Source organism: Schistocerca cancellata, chromosome 3, assembly GCF_023864275.1.
Source record: "Schistocerca cancellata isolate TAMUIC-IGC-003103 chromosome 3, iqSchCanc2.1, whole genome shotgun sequence".
In the NCBI taxonomy this organism is placed as follows: Eukaryota; Metazoa; Arthropoda; class Insecta; order Orthoptera; family Acrididae; genus Schistocerca; species Schistocerca cancellata.
In genome coordinates this window covers 562,680,238-562,701,621 of record NC_064628.1, presented here as the reverse complement: position 1 = coordinate 562,701,621, position 21,384 = coordinate 562,680,238, and the positions used below count along the sequence as shown (strand labels likewise).

The 21,384-nt window shown below is 42.8% G+C and overlaps 1 protein-coding gene across 1 annotated transcript in view; it reads right to left on the bottom strand.

Annotated features, from left to right (window-relative positions):
* LOC126175417 (cholinesterase-like) overlaps positions 1 to 21,384 on the bottom strand; it is a 93,350-nt gene that overhangs the window by 47,286 nt on the left and 24,680 nt on the right. Inside the window, exons 3-5 of the mRNA XM_049922216.1 lie at positions 15,599 to 15,875; positions 11,229 to 11,414; positions 3,999 to 4,201 (exon numbers count right to left, since the gene is read on the bottom strand). Coding sequence (XP_049778173.1) covers positions 3,999 to 4,201; positions 11,229 to 11,414; positions 15,599 to 15,875 — 666 coding nt within the window. The remainder of the gene's footprint in view (positions 1 to 3,998; positions 4,202 to 11,228; positions 11,415 to 15,598; positions 15,876 to 21,384) is intronic.

Genomic DNA, 21,384 nt, shown 5'->3' with positions numbered 1-21,384 from the left:
TTAAGCTTATTGCAAAACTATACAATTTAAATATTTTTTGTTATTTTTTCAAAATGATTGCTTATGGACTTATCCCCATCTTGAACTCAGTGCTTCACTTCTTATCCCAAACATACGCAGCTGATTTACCATCATAGAACTAATCAATTGTATTTTAAAAGGAATGGCAATCACTACAACCACAGAAACAAATGGAAGGAATTGTCACGCTTGGTTTTAGGCGAAAGCTGTTTTGGCTCAAAAATTCTCTCCGACAATAATGAGTTCCCTAAGGGAGCTAAATACATCCCATGTGGTAAATATATATTTCTGATAACACCGAAAATTCCAAACATTAATTTTCAGTTACAATCTTGTGGCATACATTGCCCAAAAGAAGAAAGTAATTACATTATTGATTAATTCCACTGTTCCATGTATTTATGCAAATAACACTGTCTCTAAGTGTCCCTAAAGTTAATACTTTCCAGCGTATAATTTGTATACCTCATATCTGAAACTTAGGGCTAAGGAAATATGGAGCTACCTAGGGCATAGACAAAATCGAAATGAATTGCTATCGGCTTTCCTTTTACATTTGCACATGGGCTAATGAATTAGCACATTTTCTGGAAATAACATCTTTGTAGCTCAAAATAATGTCATATAATGCTGAGTCGCGGTTATCGTATGGACACGTCCTTAGGGCCTTGGATTTTGGAACTCAAAATTCATATTATACCATGAGAATTCCTGCACAAAGGCTGTTATGGTCGTAGATAATATCTTGTAACCTGGGACAAAAAAAACCCTGGGTACCACCTCTACTACGTTTCTACACAGCTGTAGCAGCAAATCCTACACCCATGTCTAAGATGATGTAAACTGCGTTGACCGCAGTTGCTTATAAGTGCTTATAAGTGCAGCAGACGGAAGAGACTGGAGGGCGAGTTCTCGGTGTTTTAAATAACACTTTCGGCTAAGAAAGAAAACCCTGACAGAAAGACGGGTCAGGAGACCTGTAGATGGCAGACCCAGCGCCGGACTACTCTAGGAAGTTAGGCTAGTAACCTCTTCTAGAGGGAAGTGGAGTGTCCTCAGAAGAATCAACGGAATAGCTTCGAAACAGAAACCGGAGACGCACCATTTAATGACAACCGGATTATACACTATATGATAGAAATGATCCGGACACCTCCAAACACATACGTTTTTCATTAAGGTGCATTGTGCTGCCACATACTGTCAGGTACTCCATATCATCGTGACAGAGCAGAATGGGGTGCTCCGCAGAATACACGGACTTGGAACGTGGCCAGGTGATTTTGTGTCACTTGTGTCATCCGTCTGTACGCGAGATTTCCGCACTCCTAAACATCCCTAGGTCGACTGTTTCCGATGTGATAGTGAAATGTAAACGTAATGAGATACGTACAGCACCAAAGCGTACAGGCCGTCCTCGTCTATTGACTGAACACCGCCAACATTTGAAGAGGGTCGTAATGCGTAATAGGCAGACATCTATACACACCATCACACAGGAATTCCAAACTACCTCAGGATCCACTGCAAGTACTATGACCGTTAGGCGGGAGGTGAGAGAACTTGGATTTCGGCGTCGAGCGGCTGCCCATAAGCCACACATAACTCTGGTAAATGCCAAAAGACGCTTCGCTTGATGTAAAGAGCGTAAATATTGGACGATTGAACAGTGGAGAAAGGTTGTGTGGTGTGACGAATCACGGTACACAATGTGGCGATCGGATGGCGCGGTGAGGGTATGGCGAATGCCCGACGAACGTCATCTGCCCGCGTGTGTAGTGCTAACAGTAAAATTCGGAGGCGATGCTGTTATGGTGTAGTCGTGTTTTTCATGGAGGGGGTTTGCACCCCATGTTGTTTTGCGTGGCACTATCACAGCACAGGCCTAGATTTATGTTTTAAGCACCTTCTCGTTTCCACTGCTGAATAGCTGTTCGGGGATGGCGATTGCATGTTTCAGCACGCTCGAGCACCTGTTCATAGTACACGGTCTGTGGTGGAGTGGTTACACGACAACAATATCCCTGTAATGGGCTGGCTTGCAAAGAGTCCTGACCTGAATCCTACAGGGCACCTTTGGGATGTTTTGGAACGCCGACTTCGTGCCAGGCCTCACCGTCTGACATCGATATCTCTCCTCAGTGCAGCACTCCGTGTAGGACGGGCTGCCATTCCCCAAAAATACTTCCAGCACGTGACTGAACGTATGCCTGCGAGAGTGGTAGCTGTCATCAAGGCAAAAGGTGGGCCAGCACCATACTGAATTCGATCACTACCGATGGAGGGCGCCACGTACTTGTCAGTCATTTTCAGCCAGGTGTCCGGATGCATTTGATCACATAGTGTATATGAGGAAAAATATTATATTTAATTACAAATTGAATTTCAGTACCTGGAATGTACTTGCTAGAAAAAAAGGTAATGAGTTAATACAAATACTAAGGAGAATAAATATTGCTGCCATAACAGAAAGAAAAAAGAAGTTTAACGGGACTTAAAATCTAGGAATCTTATGATACACAGCAGGGTGTATATGTAGACTATAGAACAGGCGTTTGTGGAACTTCTGACAGATACTAAATCCAAGGAAAAATTGGTGTCCTACAATTATATTAATGAATGGAGAGAGACATTTATATTTAAACTGGAGTTCTTTTCAGTACACGCACCAGTGGAAGGAACGAGCAATCAGGAATATTCTATGAGAGTATTGAGAAACAGCTGAATGAACTGAACAATAATGACTGCCTTATTACGAGAGGACATTTAAATGCTGTAGTTGACAATATACCAATACCAAAAGTAGTTCAAAACTTTGGGGTACCTTGTGAGACCGACAAATTAGGAGAGCTGAGAGATTTGGCAAATTTTATTCAGCTGAAAATAACGAATACCCTTAACAGGAAAAAGGACATCAATTAGTAGCATTTAGGATGATTAAAGACCTAACCAAAACGAAAAGAGACGTCGTTAGACTGAAAATTATAAAGAAAAGGATTGTATTAAGTAGTATAAAAAGTAATGACATGACGAAATATAACTAGTGAGAGATTTTTCACAAGAAAATTTAAGTGTTAGCTTAATATCAAAGGAAGAATTAAAATAAACTCTGTAAACGAATAGGAATAGGAAAGCTGTCTAGATAGATAAATGAGAAACTTCTGAAGCATGGTGGAACATCCGTTGCTTCATTTGTACGATTTGTGTTGAGAACAACAACAAATACTGCAGACTGGACGATAATAATAGTTATCTCAGTTTTTAAGAATTCGATATTATGACAACCGGCTACAAAATCTATACAAAATCAATAAATGAAAGAACAACAGCGATTATAAAGGTGTTACTGCTTGAGGAACAATATGACTATAGGCCAGGCAACTCACGTGTTGATAAAATATTTGTAGTGAATAAACTTACTGAAAAACATAGAGAATTCAAACCAGAAACGCGTCTCGCGTTTACAGACCATGAAGAGGAGGGGGTTCTGATGAATGATGGATAAGAGGGGCTGGTAAAACGAGCTACCCCAGACAGTTATTTAAAGTTCTTAATAGTCTGTTCAATCGTATAAAAATAATCAAAGAAACCAACAAAAAAGGTGAGTAAAGCAGTAAATGTGAGAAAGGACCTACGTCAGGGCTGCAGTATGTCACCTTTCATTGTTTTATATTTATGCTGACAACATCCTATGAGAAAGGGTGGATGAGCACTATGGTTTTAAAGCAGGACGTGAGAAGATTCCAAGCATTCTTTTATTTGAGTACTATCAAGCAATCTTTGGGGAAACACAAGATCCTGGTACACGGGCTTGGCAGAACGCCTTTGTTTAGTGTACGTTCTCAGCTGTCTGTACTGGGAATAGGGCTTTAAACAAGCGGTAAGGTATAAAGGCAGATAATTTTCCAAAATCTAGATGTTTATGAAAAGCTACAAACCAAATCTTGTGAACCATTACAATGCGAGATTTCACGCACCTCCTCTGTCAGGATGAGTGAATTGTCTACCAGTAGGTCTGTAGCGTTCACGGACCGCAGGAAGGTGATGAGCTGCTGCGAGTCGTCCGTGTCAAAGCCGAGGACGGCGCCCAGGCGGAATGCATGCTGCCGCGCCACTGCCGCCGGCAGTGGAGGTCGGGCGATGAAGTTGCCGCTCTCTATGATGAGTCGTGAGAACAGACCTATGGAAGCAAGCAGTATGCATGTGAACACAAGTGGTTCTGTTTTCACTGTTGACCTTTCTATTCCCTTCCTCTTATGTGGGATAAGGGGCGGTCTGGTACGACCACATTTCTGCTCATCAAGCTAGTAGAATTTAGGACATGAGTATTTAACATTAATAAAATAAGAAGTATTATAAAATATTTATATTTATTGCAAGTATTTATGAAATATAGGAGTCGATTATATGGTTAGTGCAATGAAGGATGCAGCTGCATTTGGCTACTGAGCGGTGGGTATTGTTACACTATGTGATCAAAAGTATCGGGATACCTGGCTGAAAATGACTTACAAGTTCGTGGCGCCCTCCATCGGTAATGCCGGAATTCAATATGGTGGTGGCCCATCCTTAGCCTTGATGACACCTTCCACTCTCGCAGGCTTACGTTCTATCAGGTGCTGGCAGGTTGCTTGGGAAATGGCTGCCCATTCTTCACGGAGTGCTGCACTGAGATGAGGTATCGATGTCGGCTAGTGAGGCCTGGCACGAAATCGCCGTTCCAAAACATCCCAAGGGTGTTCTATAGGATTCAGGTCAGGACTCTATGCAGACCAGTCCATTACAGGGATGTTACTGTCGTGTAACCACAACGCCACAGGCCGTGTATTATGAAAAAGTGCTCGAAAGATGCAATCGCCATCCCCGAAGTGGAAGCAATAAGGTGCTCAAAACAGTGTAGGCCTGTGCTGTGATAGTGCCCCTAAAAACAACAAGGGATGCAAGCCCCCTCCATGAAAAACACGACCACACCATATCAACACCGCCTCCAAATTTTGCTGTTGGCAGTACACACGCTGGCAGATGACGTTCATCGGGCATTCGCCATACGCAGACCTTGCCATCGGATCGCCACATTGTGTACCATGATTTGTCACTCCACACAACTTTTTCGACTTTTCAATCGTCCAATGTTTACGCTCCTTACTCCAAAAGAGCGTCGTTTGTCATTTACCGGCGTTATGTGTGGCTTATGAGCAGCCGCTCGACCCTGAAATCCAAGTTTTGTCACCTCCCGCCTAACGGTCATAGTACTTACAGTGGATCCTGAGGCAATGTGGAATCCTGTGTGATGGTGTGAATAGATGTCTGCCTATTACGCATTACGATCCTCTTCAAATGTCGGCGGTCTCTGTGAGTCAATAGACGAGGTCAGCCTGTACGCTTTTGTGCTGTACGGGCCCCTTCACGTTTCCACTTCACTATCATATCGGAAACAGTCGACCTAGGGATGTTTAGGAGTGTAGAAATTTCGCGTACAGACGGATGACACAAGTGACACAAAATCACCTGACCACGTTCGAAGTCCGTGTGTTCTGCAGAGCGCCTCATTCTGCTCTATCACGATGTTTAATGACTACTGAGGTAGCTGATATGGAGTACCTGGCAGTAGGAGGCAGCACAATGCGCCTAATATTAAAACTGTATGTTTTTGCGGGTGTCCGGATACTCTTGATCACATAGTGTATGTGTGATGATACGCTCAGGAGAAATGTGGTAAGCCTAGAAGGGAAGTACACTGTGATGAAGGATGCATAATAGGAAAGTGTAGGAACTAGGTACTATACCTGCGGAGTAAATTTGGTTGTTGGATGTTGGGAAGTATGGGCGACGGTGGTTAGAGCTGGATCAGGCTGTTGGGAATTAGTCTTCACTTACGTGAGGATGAATGAATGGTATACTGCAGCACTGACGTAAATATTGCGTAAGTGGAATATATTCGGTAGGATATGTTGATAGGTTGAATTTATTGTTCAGGTAGTTGGTGCTGTTAACGTAGGCGAGTATGTCGGTACAGGTTCTACAGTGGCCCACGAATGGAAGGATCTACGATACAACCTCGTTTTGCTCTTAGAGTTAACGAGAGGTGTCGGAATTATTGGAATGTTGCAAGGTAATTCAGTCAGCTGGCAGAAGAAGCATGCGGGAGGAGAAAGAAAAAACAATACGAAAAGTGACGCGCAGTTAATGACGGTTTGATAGTAAAAACAAGCCTACGTTAGCGAAGGTAAGGGCTACATCACCCTACATATCTACATCTACGTCTACGTGACTACTGGTGGCTCCAAACAGGAGAATTTCCTTGGGTGTTCTGTGGTGTTCCCTGATCATGCTACCCGGCTTCGCCTCCCTGATGAATATACTGTTTTCGCAGCGGAGCTCCACGCGATCCTGAAGGCATTGGAGCAGATGAATCGTGTTCGTGGCGATCGATTTCTTCTCTGCTCCGATTCTCTTAGTGCCTTACAATCACTGCAGAATCTGTACCCAACTGAGGGGTAAGGAGGTATCCGTCTGCTGGGTGCCTGGTCATGTGGGAAAATGGGGCAATGAACAGGCCGATCGGGCTGCCAAGGAGGCCTGCAGAGAGCAGGATGTGGTCCAGTGTCCTATTCCCTTGCAGTCTGTCATCTCTGCACTCCACAGGAAGTTTATGGAGTTGTGGGAGGAAGAATGGCTGGCGGTGACGACCAATAAACTGCAGTTGGTGAAGTCCACAACTCGGCCGCGGCGTTCCTCCTGCCGGTTGCTCAGGCGGGAAGAGGTGGCCCTCACACGTCTTCGGATCTGGCACTGCCCTCTCACTCATAGCTTTTTATTACGGCGGGAGGATCCTCCGTTTTGTGATGTTTGTGGCGTGCACATCTCTGTCCGGCACATTTTAACAGACTGCATTTTATTCCGTGATGCCAGGGCAGAAGCACAAGTTGATGGGGATCTGCCTTGTGTTTTAGCTAACGATGAGACTTGTGTGTCTAGGGTTTTACAGTTTTGTGATGTGTCTCGACTCTGGCCTAAACTTTTAGGCTGGAGATTTTAGTGTATTGCAGAGTGGCTGACTCCTTCCTTTTTTCCTTGCGGTTAGCCAGCCACTTCCATCTGCTACATTGTTTTAGCTCCCTCTACCACTTTCTTCCTGTGTTGTCCATGTTTTACTGCTGGCGCCCTGCTTCGTCCCACACTTCGGTGTGGGTAGGCACATATTTTTCAAAGCTTGTTACCTGTGTTTTATGTTCTGAGTATTTTCTTGACACCCGTCTCCCTTTGTTATTGAGCGGGCGCTGAAGACCTTGCACTCGTGCGCCCAAACAAACCCTCTACTACTACTACCACTACTACTACTACGTGATTACTCACCACGTAACATTTAAAGTCCTGGCAGAGGGTTTTTCGAATCAAGCTATTTCTCTACCGTTCCACACTAGAAAAGCGTGCGGTAGGAACGAACACTTGAATGTTACCGTGAGATCTCTGACTTTTACACTGCTGGTCACCCAAAATGCAACACCTTTAAGGAAGTATGAAAGTTAGGTGGAATTAAGAGCATGTCCTGGCGCCGACGAGGGGTGCATAGGATTAGGATTCAGTGTAGGTGCACATTATGGGCCCCAGTAGCGTCGCCTGCAAGCGCCAAATAACGGGTGATCATACGGCCCTTTGAACGCACTGGAATTGTTCTTTCGTGCTGTTGTTTTGCATAAGCGGCTTCAGAATGGCCCGTAGAAGACGTAGCGAGTCTTTTACTACTCATATGAATGAGTTTTCACTTTTTACTGTTTACAGTCAATTGACACTTTTCGCACTTAACGAATATAATGTGTAAAACGGTTTATTGGTTTTGATCATCTAATGACTTTACAAGACAGAAAATGACAGCATCATCTGCAAACACTCTAAGAAGGCTGCTCAAATTGTCCCCTAAATCGTTAACGTAATTCAGGAACCTCAGAGGTCCTATAACACTTCCTTGGTGAACGCCAGCTATTACTTTTGTTTTACCCGCTGTCTTTCCTTCAGATACTACTAAGTGCGACCTGCTTACTGTATTCATCTCTTAGTATCCATCTACTATTTTTATCCTTCACAATTCCCTCCAACACTAAATTGGTGATCTCTTTATGTCTCAGAATGCGTTCTATCACCCGACCTCTTCTTTTAGTAACACAAATTGCCACAAATTGCTTTTCTCTCTACCTATGCTTCAGTGTTCTTCTGTAGCACCACATTTCGAAACGTCTATTTTCTTTTTGTCTAGACTGCTTACCGTCCACGTCTTACTTCCATATAAGACTATACCTACAGAAAATACTTCCAAACACTTAAATTTATGTTCGATCTCAAGACATTTCTCTTCTTCAGAAATGCTTTTTTTCCATTGGTAATCTACATTTTATATCCTCTGTACTTCGGCTATCATTAGTTATTTTACTGAAAAATAGCAAAACTCCTCTGCTACCTTTAGTGTCTCTTTCCCTAATCTAATTTCCCCAGCATTGCCTGTTTAAATCGATTACATTCCACTGCCCTTGCTTTGCTTTAGCTGATCTTCATCTTACATACTCATTTCAAGGCATTGTCCATTCCACTCAAATGGTCCTCCGCTGTTTGTGACAGAATCACAATGTCATCGACAAACCTCAAATATTTTATTTATTCTCCGTGAACTTCAATTCTTTCTCCAAATTTTTATTTGGTTCTCTTTAGTGATTTCTCAGTGTACAGATTGAATAATGTATGGGATAGGCCACGACACTTTGTCCCTTCCTTTTCAATCACTGCTTCCCTCTCGTGCCACTCGAAACTGCTGTCCCGTTTCTGCACAGGTTGTACGTAGCCTTTTTCACCTTATATTTCGTCCCTATTTCCTTCAGACTTTCAAAGAGTGTACTCCATTCAACACTGTCAACAGCTTCAGACTTTCAAAGAGTGTACTCCATTCAACAATGTCAATAGCTTTCCCTAACTCTACAAACGCTATACATGTAGGTTTGCCTATTCTTAACTTAATTCCTGAGAGATGTTGTAAAGTCAGTATTGCTTCGTGCCTATTTCTTCATTTCTCCGCAATCCAAAATGATCTTTTCTGGAGGTTAGTACTTCGCGATCTTGCTTTATTAACCTAATAGAAGATAATATTTACACTTGTCAGCATCTGCTTGGATTTGAGATCATTACATCCTTTTAAAATCTGGTGATGTTTTCTCTGTCTTGCACATCTTTCACACTAGATTCAGTAGTATTGTCATGGCTGGCTCTCTCGAGCATATCTGAATGCCTTCAACTTCAGGGACCTTGTTGCAATTTAGGTCTTCGGTGCTTTCTGTCAGATACTCCTCGCCGTATGATATCTCTAATCTCATCTTCATGCACTTCCTCTTCACTTTCTATAATTTGCCTTCAAGTTCGTTTCCCTTGTACATACCCTTCTTTGCTTAGTACTGGTTTTCCATCTAAATCCTTGATATTCGTGCGGGGGCCTCCTCTATCTCCAAAGATCTCTTTAATTTTCCCATAGGAGGTATCTACCTTTCCTCTAGTGATGTGTGCTTCGGTATCTTCACATTCATTCCCTAGTCATTCCTGCTTCGTGATTTGCACTCGCTGTCAGCCTCGTTTCTTAGACTTTGGTATTCACTTTCGCATGCTTTATTTACTGCATTTCATATTGTTTCGTTTCATCTATAAAATTCAATTTCTCAAGTGATGACTAGATATTTCTACTGGACCTTGTCTTTTTTGCCTATTTAATCCTCTGATTCCTTCGCCATTTCATCTCTGAAACGTACCCGTTTGTCTTCTCCTGTATTCCTTTCCCCTGTTGTAGTCAATCGATGCCTTCTTCTATCGAGATTCTCAACAACGAATGGTCCTTACAACTTGTCCACATGATATCTTCTTAGTTTCCTGCCTTTTTTTAACTTGCACAGATTTAATCTATAGTTCATAACCATTTAATTGTGGTCAGAAACCACCTCTGATATTAGTCTTACAGTCTAAAATATTGTTCCAAAATCAATGTCTTACCAGTATACAATCAGTATGAGAACTTCCTGTGTCTCCATGTCTCTTCTTTCATGGTTTCTTAAGCCAAGAGAAAAAGATAATTAAATTATGTTCTGTGCAAAATGCTACTATGTAGCTTGCTATTTTATCCCTTTGCCCCAACCCATATTCACCTACTATTTTTCCTTCTCTTTCTTTTCCTTACTATCGAATGCTACTCCCATATCACAATCAATTTTTCGTCTTCCTTTACTATCTGAATTATTTCTCATTATCTCATCATACATTTCTTCAATCTCTTCATCATCAGTGGAGACAGTTGGCATATAAACTTGTTCTTCCGTGCTTGTGTGTGTATGTGTGTGTATGGGGGGGGGGGGGGTTGGCTTAGTGACTATCTAGGCTACGCCAATGCGTTCACAATGCTGTTCATTGTAGTCTACCGACATCCCTATTTTCTTATTCATTGTTCCGTCTATTCCTCCATTACTATTATTTAGTTTCTGTATTTATAACACTGCACTGATCTGAAGAGAAGTCCTGTTCCTCCTGTCACCGAATTTCACAAATTTCGATTTTGTCTAATTTTAACAAAATCATTTACATTTTCTGACTTACCTGCAAAAGGCAGTTATTCAGGCTTTTGCTAGGTCGTCACATTAATGCGACTGGACCATCTCGAAAAGGAAGCTCCAGTAACTGCGAAACGCAATACTCGACCACACGAAAAGTGCTGTTTCTCACTGTATTTTACTCTAATATTCTTAAACTGAACTATATTGCTAATTGAGCTTGTAGTGGCTCTGGCAAGTTTTTGAAAACATGTGTTTGTGAATAATGGATGTCTTTCTTGATGAAATTATGTGCCTTCATTAAGAAGATTATTCTTGTATTACTGATTCCATGACGTGAACTGTGGGTTTGGAAAACTGCTATTTTATTTGTTACAAATTTCATTAAGGAATGAAGTAAGTGTATCGTATACAGTCATGGTCCAATCTTATTGTGCTGAAGTGTGTTATTACTTCCCTATAATACTGAGTTGTAGAGGAATACATTCAAAATGTATCCCATTCAGTTTTTGAGCCATTCACACCACCACCATATCCGCTCTTAAAATGTTCCTTTTGCGCTTGTTCGAAGTCTTATGTCTGTAGAATGAAAGACTGACCGGAAGCAGCAGTGTGGAGCCGGACGGTGCTCACCTGCGGACGTGGGCGACACGTAGTGGAGTGAGACGGACACGCCTCCAGCACTCTGTCCTTGGAGAGTCACTTGCTGAGGGTCGCCGCCGAAGTTGGCAATGTTGTTCTGGACCCAGGTCAGCGCCAGCTGCTGGTCCTTGAGTCCTGCGTTGCCAGGTGCGACAGCGTCTCCCGTACTCACAAAACCTGAAGGAACAGGGCTGATATTTAAGCAAGCGGCTCCTTACTCATCAGTTTATTGGGATATTACTACCGGTCTCGTTAAATGCTAACAGCCAATCCGAATAACATCTCAAACACTTTTGTTCAGTACTTCACTATATATACGTAAATAGTGATGACTGTCCGTCAGAAATAAATTCGGAAAGGCAGTTTCCCTGTGGAAATACAGTATTCTAACGCTTATACATATTTCCTCACCTGAGCGCAATTGGTCAGAATTACGAAAGCATGACCGAAATTTGAAACCTCGATGAGCTTCAAGAGAAGCGAAAGATAGAAGAAAGAAGAGAAGAGTGCGTTTCCTGTCTTGCTAATAAAGAATGTGATAACGAATTCAATGAATTGAAAGTGACGAAAAAAAACGAAAGGAAAACAATTTTATTCAATGAAAATTGGTATCGCAATTTTTGACCATGCTACCTGCGAATTTGTTATATAACATTGTAAAGATGAAAATTATGAATCCAATATGGTGGAAATCCTAAAATTTTCGACATTTTTCTCTTAGACCGACATCTCATTTGTCGATAGTTTCAGAAAGTACAGCCAAATTTCCATTGCTCTCAATTTTTTCCTAATATGCTCAATTTAAACCCTTCTCTTTGTTAGTTCCTTGAATCGGCTGAGAGACGATAACTCTTTTACAATATCTGATGCGTCCAATTTCTCATTACCATCAGTTTCGAGTATGGAAATTGAGCAATCGAAGATCGTAGGATGTTCTTATTTTTGAGACGGACCTGACAATTTCTTACCCGCTCAAGAACAGGAAAGAATACATTACTATTCAGCAAGTTGCCACCCTTCTTTTAAAATGTTCTTCATTCTTTGCCACCTGATAGTTGGACGTCAGCTTGACATATGAACTTCAATTTGCCCTATATTCCCTGACACTATCATGGTAGGTCCACTTTTTTCTCACAAGGACTTTTCCAGTCTGCTGACAGTTGTCTGTAGTGTACTTCACATGGACTTTTCAGCAATGCAAAAATCTCCCATGATGTAACGATGTGATATCAGTTAACTAGATAGTAACATCAACAGATAGTACTTATTCGATGGAATGCTTCTATAACTTCAGTTCTAGCAACCTTGGTTATTGGGTTTTGTCACTAGTATTCATTTTTAGTATCTACACATAAAATAGACACAAGATGCATTGTATTTTTATTTTTATGCTGTGTATACCGATTAATACCATTTCTACGTACATATGGGCTATGCTTTACTTTTTTTTTAAACATTATTTTCAAAAAATATTCAAATGACACATTGCAACAGCCATTCCTTTATTTTAGTGTTATTATATTTTTTTCAGGAATAGTTACTTGTGATTAAATTTCTCAGCACAGAAAATATAAGTTATCTATGGCTTTTCATAATGCTTCATTATCCTTTCACTCGTTGTTTAATACGAACATTAACCAAAAAACAACAGTTAGTGATTAAACGATTAAGTAAGTCTTTGAATTAAGTACATGTTTTCTGCAGCAACCACGGATTTCGAGTAAAGTTTACAAATACATTTCGTGGTAATGTCTCCCCTTTCTTATGCATATTTGGTAAGCCTAATGTGACAGAGTGGTTTAATCATTGTATGGTATAACTACCATCTGATGATGGCAATACATATTGCCCAAACAAGTAATCCGCTAACTCTATTAACATAGCGATTTTGCACCTCTCCAGTTGCACTAATTTGTTTCCCGGAAGTGTAGAAAGACTTGCACCTAGTCACCGAACAAACCAAGTGGGCCAAACTATCATGTTATTTGCGTACTGCACAATGTAATTCTATGACAGATTCATAACTAAAAGGGAAACACTTATCTATCAACAAATGCGAACCGTTATACAAATCTGAAGCCCCACATAGCAAAAACGATGAATTTGTGAGTTTGTTGAAATGGGCTCTGCACTAAAGTTGGTCTTTCTGCTAATCGTGACATCTACAGCTGTCGTCCGTGTGTCTAATTTACACTGATAGCTAATGGGTTTCTTAATACGTGGGAATACGAATTACAGTGTGAAGAAGTTTTGACGCCAGTACCATCAAACTTCTAACCCCTACACCCACGGAATAACGCATTTCCGGATAAGAGTTCCCTCTGCAAAATATAATGTTTGCCATCCTACACAATTTACTAAGCGTTTCCCGCATTCTATTTTTCGGTGCAGCCTGTATATATCAGGGATAATGCGAGAAGTACCGATTGCGGCCCGTCAGCGCAAGAACGCATTTACTGCTAAAAACGTGGCACAGTGTCTTTCATTGGCCTCTATATGTTCGACAGTCTTTTGAGCCGTTTGCTAATGTTTCCAGTCAAGGGCAACTACCGGCAGTTTTCCTTGAACATTTGACAGTTTGATTTTCATATATTAACTGGTATGACCAAGGTACATACACTCCCGGAAATTGAAATAAGAACACCGTGAATTCATTGTCCCAGGAAGGGGAAACTTTATTGACACATTCCTGGGGTCAGATACATCACATGATCACACTGACAGAACCACAGGCACATAGACACAGGCAACAGAGCATGCACAATGTCGGCACTAGTACAGTGTATATCCACCTTTCGCAGCAATGCAGGCTGCTATTCTCCCATGGAGACGATCGTAGAGATGCTGGATGTAGTCCTGTGGAACGGCTTGCCATGCCATTTCCACCTGGCGCCTCAGTTGGACCAGCGTTCGTGCTGGACGTGCAGACTGCGTGAGACGACGCTTCATCCAGTCCCAAACATGCTCAATGGGGGACAGATCCGGAGATCTTGCTGGCCAGGGTAGTTGACTTACACCTTCTAGAGCACGTTGGGTGGCACGGGATACATGCGGACGTGCATTGTCCTGTTGGAACAGCAAGTTCCCTTGCCAGTCTAGGAATGGTAGAACGATGGGTTCGATGACGGTTTGGATGTACCGTGCATTATTCAGTGTCCCCTCGACGATCACCAGTGGTGTACGGCCAGTGTAGGAGATCGCTCCCCACACCATGATGCCGGGTGTTGGCCCTGTGTGCCTCGGTCGTATGCAGTCCTGATTGTGGCGCTCACCTGCACGGCGCCAAACACGCATACGACCATCATTGGCACCAAGGCAGAAGCGACTCTCATTGCTGAAGACGACACGTCTCCATTCGTCCCTCCATTCACGCCTGTCGCGATACCACTGGAGGCGGGCTGCACGATGTTGGGGCGTGAGCGGAAGACGGCCTAACGGTGTGCGGGACCGTAGCCCAGCTTCATGGAGACGGATGTGAATGGTCCTCGCCGATACCCAGGAGCAACAGTGTCCCTAATTTTCTGGGAAGTGGCGGTGCGGTCCCCTACGGCACTGCGTAGGATCCTACGGTCTTGGCGTGCATCCGTGCGTCGCTGCGGTCCGGTCCCAGGTCGACGGGCACGTGCACCTTCCGCCGACCACTGGCGACAACATCGATGTACTGTGGAGACCTCACGCCCCTCGTGTTGAGCAATTCGGCGGTACGTCCACCCGGCCTCCCGCATGCCCACTATACGCCCTCGCTCAAAGTCCGTCAACTGCACATACGGTTCACGTCCACGCTGTCGCGGTATGCTACCGGTGTTAAAGACTGCGATGGAGCTCCGTATGCCACGGCAAACTGGCTGACACTGACGGCGGCGGTGCACAAATTCTGCGCAGCTAGCGCCATTCGACGGCCAACACCGCGGTTCCTGGTGTGTCCGCTGTGCCGTGCGTGTGATCATTGCTTGTACAGTCCTCTCGCAGTGTCCGGAGCAAGTATGGTGGGTCTGACACACCGGTGTCAATGTGTTCTTTTTTCCATTTCCAGGAGTGTAGATTAGCGATACAGTACAGATAATCGTTGAAACATACAGATCGACTGTACGATCACCTCTAGCAGGATTAAACTGCAAAGCAATTAACCATTAAAATCAAATTAATGTGACTTGAAGTAGAGAGTGTAATGACGATGAGGAAGAGAAGAAGAAAGAATCGTTTAAGTTAAATCCACAGAGAGGCGGAATTTAAAATGGAAAAAGGAAGGGTTATGAATGTATGGAGAGAAAATTCCAGTAGCTCCATAAAAAGCAGCAACTGTTTCAGAATCAAGAAGAGAAGTTAGTCGTATCACTCTGATGGAAGTGCAACGGACATACCTATCGGTCCTAGGCGATAGTTGATGGTGACCAGTATGACGCCATAGGAAACGAGAAAGTCTGGGCCGTGTTCGTCGTCTGAGCCGCTGCCGGTAAAGAAGCCCCCGCCGTGCACCCAGAACACGACGGGCAGCCCGGCGCCCTCCTCTGGAACTCCAGGCACGAACACGTTCAGGTAGAGGCAGTCCTCCGAACCGGTGCCCGTGTTCTGCACGCAGTCGCTACCGTACTCCGTGGCATCACGGATGCCTTCCCAGTTACGTGGTGGTTGAGGAGCCTGAAACAGCAGGGGCGTGATGTCCAAGACTCCCAGTATGTTCCGCGTGCTTTGACTCTGAAGTAATGGAACCGGGAAATAATCTTCTTACAGACGATTCTTAAATTCGGCAAATGTTATAGTCATCCACAGTGCATCGGACAGATCCAAGAATCATTTCAGATCTCTGGCTTCGTTGCTGATTCTGATTTAGGCAGATTGTTTAGTGTTGTAGTCTTCTTTTGGAAAACTTTTAATTTGCCTAGATTGCAAGGAGCGATAGAGAGCTTACTAGCTTCGAAAAGTTACATGGTCGTCTTCAGATAACTTAATATAAACCAGTGTCTACATGGGTTAGTAATTCGAGTCCCTGAATCACCATCATCTTCATAATTCGAAATTCAAAAATTTTAGTTACAATATCACTGCGCAAGAATGTAATTAAATGATCACTTTTTGGAAACTCCGCAAATGTTTTCTATTGTAAATGGACATTGCGACACGTTTGAAATTTAGCTCAAAGATGTCTACAAGCTTTCTCTGTAACGATGCAAAGACACGGAGGCTCGCGACTTCACTCTCAGGCTGGGAGACACTTCGAACACGAAGGTATCGATTCAAGCAAGAGAGAGGCAACAGCTCAGTTCATGTGAGCTGTACAGTAGGTTACTGATGTCATGTTGACACTAAATACTAGCACAGTTCTGCCCAACGTCACTGTGAACGTGTCACATTACAGGGAGGTAGACACAGCCCCTATTACTCACATTTCACCCTTTCTTTTGACGCATCTGCAATGTAGGTCAGAATCGCGACATCCAGTATTGAAATCACTCGATTTTGTTATGGGTGGCTCAGAATCAGCATGAGAAGGCCTCAGGGGTGGCATAAAGGACGTCAATGAAACCACGCCTTCCTTTGGGGCTATGATTGCTGCACATTTCGTGGTCAACATTGACAGTTCGCAGTGCGATGAGCCACAGATCGACGTTCTAGACACTTCTGCGAACCCGCGGGCGTTTCAACCCAACTCTAAGGACATCATGGGGCTTTAGGCCAATTAAAAGTCATCTCACGTCCGTGGAGTGTAGAGCAGCAGCAGTTTATGGCCCGATATATTGGTTGGAACCACAAGGTTCCAACTTATTTTAATGCATTTGAACGTGATCCTAAGCTTAAAAGCGTTTTTATGTTTTTTCATCCTTCCTTTATCGCACCCTTCTGCGCCATATCAAGGGGGGGGGCGGAGAGGGGGGAGGGGCAGCTGCAATATTAACATGAGCTTGAATTAGACGGCAAAGAGCCCCAGAAAGTCCCCAAATCAGGCACATCATTCGTGGCACCCGTGCAACTTTTTAAACAAATTACAAATGTAATTGTCAGGAACTTAGACACACATTCACTTCGCGGTTGCTCTAGCACCTGAGAGTTACATAACCCCTTCGCCACCATTTAGGTGCAGTTTGACTCCTTCAGGCGCTAGAGCTTCAGCGATTCTGACGTCTATCGGAGAGGGGTCGAAAGAAGGGGTGAATTTTGGGTGACAGGGGGTGTAACGACTGCCTCGTCGTGTGCAAAAAATGGTTCAAATGGCTCTGAGCACTATGGGACTTAACTTCTGAGGTCAGCAGTCCCCTAGAACTTAGAACTACTTAAACCTAAGTACATCACACACATCCATGCCGAGGCAGGATTCGAACCTGCGACCGTAGCGGTCCCACGGTTCCAGACTGAAGCACCTAGAACCGCTCGGCCACTCCAACCGGCCGTGTGAGAAGTCCACTGTCGCGTTGGACAGAATTATGCTAAAATTTGGTGCCAATTTGATATCAATAATCCTCATTGTGATCCACACGAACTTCTGGGCTGTGGACTACATTCCCGAATATGTCGACACATTGCCTTTTCAAGAGTCGCCGAATCCGAGGGTTACGTTACAGGTAGGTTGTAGGCACGTTTGAGCCAAATTTCAAACTTGTGCATCGAAAAAGTGAGCCTTTAATATTGTTGCGCAATATATTTATGCTGTGAAACGCTTTATTGTGTGGCAAGAAAGATGCGTAATCGTGGTAAAATGACGCAATATAAGCAGCAATCTTGTCTGTCGACAGTGTCGCATGGATCTACCCAGGTGAAATTAATTTCCAGACTTCCAAAAGAAAACTACAACACTATACTTAAATATCGCTTTCTACAACACTGACAGTGTCACGTTATTATAATATTTAGTCTGCTAATTTCTGTTTGTTCTTCAAGTGCTCTGTGCAGTAGTCTTTTGTGATCTCGCTGCCTAGACTGGAATAATATCTCTTTTTCCTTTTGCTTCGTGTTTTCATTCCCTTCGCTAAATGATAGGACAGTCTGTTACAGAACTCGATTCTCATTGGTAATTGGAAAAGAGCCTTGAGTAGCAGAAATTTTTTTCCAATTGGAGATGAACAGAAAACGCCCGTCATTCAAAGCAAACCTCCTGAAAAACTTCATCGGAACTGAGGGACAGACTGTCTGGTATTGTTGGTTCTCGTCTGCATGTATGTTTATATATGATCCACGACGCCATCTACGTCCTTCCTTTGCTTTTGCTTGTCTATGCCGTTATATGGCGAACTAAGCATCTACTCGGTGTTTTTCAGCTCTCATGGTTCAGATGAGTAGCTATATCTCAATAAAGTGACTTTTGGACTCTAAGCTTTTCTGAAATTGAAGTAGCTATCCGTTTTTAGCAGATATTTTGACATACTTATTTTATAGATTCCTTTGTCACAGTGGGGAGTTGACTGCCAATTGGAGGTAACTATGAGAAAAAGACCGGAGAACCAAGGAAAGGACAACGTTCTAGGAACCAGGGCATGGAACGTCAGAAGTTTGACCGTGGTTGGGAAGCTAGAAAATCTGAAACGGTAAATGCTAAGCGTAGATTTAGATATAGTGGGGTCAATGAATAGAAGCGGGAAGAAGACGAAGATTTGTGGTCAATTGGGGTAACATCAACAGCAACAGCAAATGGCATAATGGGAGCAGGGTCTGTTATGAATCTGGTGGTAGGACAAATAGTGAGTTACTGTTCTCATCAGAATCAACAGCAAACCAACACCAACAACGATAGTTAGGTATAAATGCGGATGTTGCAAACCAAAAATGAAGATACAGAGAAAGCGTATGAGGATATTGAACGGGTAATTCGGTACGTAAACCAGATGAAAATCTAAAAGGTTGCAGGCGTAGAAGAAAGGATTACGAGCGAATATGGACTTCGAACTGGGAATGTGAGAGGACAAACACTATTTATAGTCGGCAGTAAATTTCGGCTATTAACAGCGAACAACAGAAGAGGAGGAGATATACTTGGAAGAGGCAGGAAGGGCGGGGAGATTTCAGTTGGACTACACCATGGTCAGACAGAAATTCCGATATCAGGTACTGGATTGTAAAGCGTAACCAGGAGCAAACATAGACTCAGATCACCATTTAGTAGTGATGAAGAGTACAATGAAGCTTAAAAGACTAGTCAGGAAGAATCAATGAACAAAGAAGTGGGATATGTAAGTACTAAGGAATGACAAAGTACGCTTGAAGTTCTCCGAGGATATAGATTTTGCGATAGGGAATAGCTCAGTAGGCAGTTCAGTTGAAAAGAATGCACCCACATCTATAAAAAGAAGAATGTGAATAATCCATGGATAACAAAACAAATACTACAGCTGATCTGTGAAAGGAGGGAGTAAAAAGACGTTCAAGGAAATTCAGGAACACAAAAACGGAAGCTACTTAAGAATGAAATAAGAAATGCAGGGAAACTAAGGTGAAATGGGTACACGGAAAATGTGAAGAAATCTAAAGATAAATGGATGTCTGAAGAACTGAGCCAGCATACAGAGAAATCAAAACAACTTTCGGTGAAATTAAAAGCAAGGGTGGAAACATTAAGAGCGCAATGGGAATTCCACTTGTAAGTAGGCTGTTTATGTTTTCTTTATGTAAGTAGGCTGTTTATGTTTTCTTATTGGCAACGTTACGTAGCGCTCTGTATGAAAATCACTGGCTGTGCTGTGTGCAGTCTGTGGCTAGTTTGCATTGTTGTCTGCCATTGTAGAGGGGCAGCTGGATGTTAACAGCGCGTAGCGTTGCGCAGTTGGAGGTGAGCCGCCAGCAGTGGTGGATGTGGGGAGAGAGAGGGCGAAGTTTTGTAATTTGAAATTGAACTGCTATATATATTATGATTATTAAGGTAAATACAGTGTTTGTTCTCTATTAATATCTTTCATTTGCTAACTATCCCTATCAGTAGTTAGTGCCTTCCGTAGTTTGAATCTTTTATTTAGCTGGCAGTAGTGGCGCTCGCTGTATTGCAGTAGTTCGAGTAATGAAGATTTTTGTGAGGTAAGTGATTTCTGAAAGGTATAGTTTAATGTTAGTCAGGGCCATTGTTTTGTAGGGATTATTGAAAGTCAGATTGCGTTGCGCTAAAAATATTATGAAACGTCCCCTTAGAACAATTGTACAAGACTATGCTTAAACTGACACACAATATCTTTAGCGCAACGCAATCTGACTATGAAAGATCCCTGCAAAAGAATGGCCCTGAGTAACATTAAACTATACCTTTCACAAATAACTTACCTCACAAAAATCTTCATTACTCGAACTACTGCAATACAGCGAGCGCCACTACTGCCAGCTAAATAAAAGATTCAAACTACGGAAGTCACTAACTACTGATAGGGATAGTTAGCAAATGAAAGATTTTAATAGTGAACAAACACTGTATTTACCTTAATAATCATAATATATATAGTAGTTCAATTTCAAAACTTCCGCCATCTCTCTCCCCACATCCACCACTGCTGGCGGCTCACCTCCAACTGCGCAACGCTACGCGCTGTTCACATCCAGCTGCCGCTGCCGAACACTACAATGGCAGACAACAATGCAAACTAGCCACAGGCTGCACACAGCACAGCCAGTGATTTTCATACAGAGCGCTACGTAACGTTGCCAATAAGAAAACATAAACAGCCTACTTACATAAAGAAAACATAAACAGCCTACTTACATAGCCCCCACGCTCCCCACAAAAAATTTTACAAAATATTTTTGGGCAGTGGCCAATAATGATTTGATAAAATTTTTCATAATTACAATAACAAAGATATCAAATGCACACACTTATTTATACAATGTTGGTCAAAAGCTAAAATTTTCTCACAGTCCATAAAGACAGTCCAGATTGTTCATCACAGTAAAATTTCAGTGTTTTTTTTTTCAAAGTCTGAGCAGTAAAAGACAATGTACACGGAAGTAGTGGATTTCCATGCAGTCTTGAAGAAGTAGTGTTGACTCTTGACATGCAGACAGGTAACGGGCCACAACAGAGCAAACCCACAGCAGAGTCATTCGAACTTTTGAAGAATATTGTTAGGTAGGTCGTCACAGAGCAGACCCACTGTAGTCCTGGTGGAGAGTATGGTATTGGTGGGCCACCAGGGGTGCATACCCACTGCAGTCCTTGTAGAAATAATGGTACTGGTGA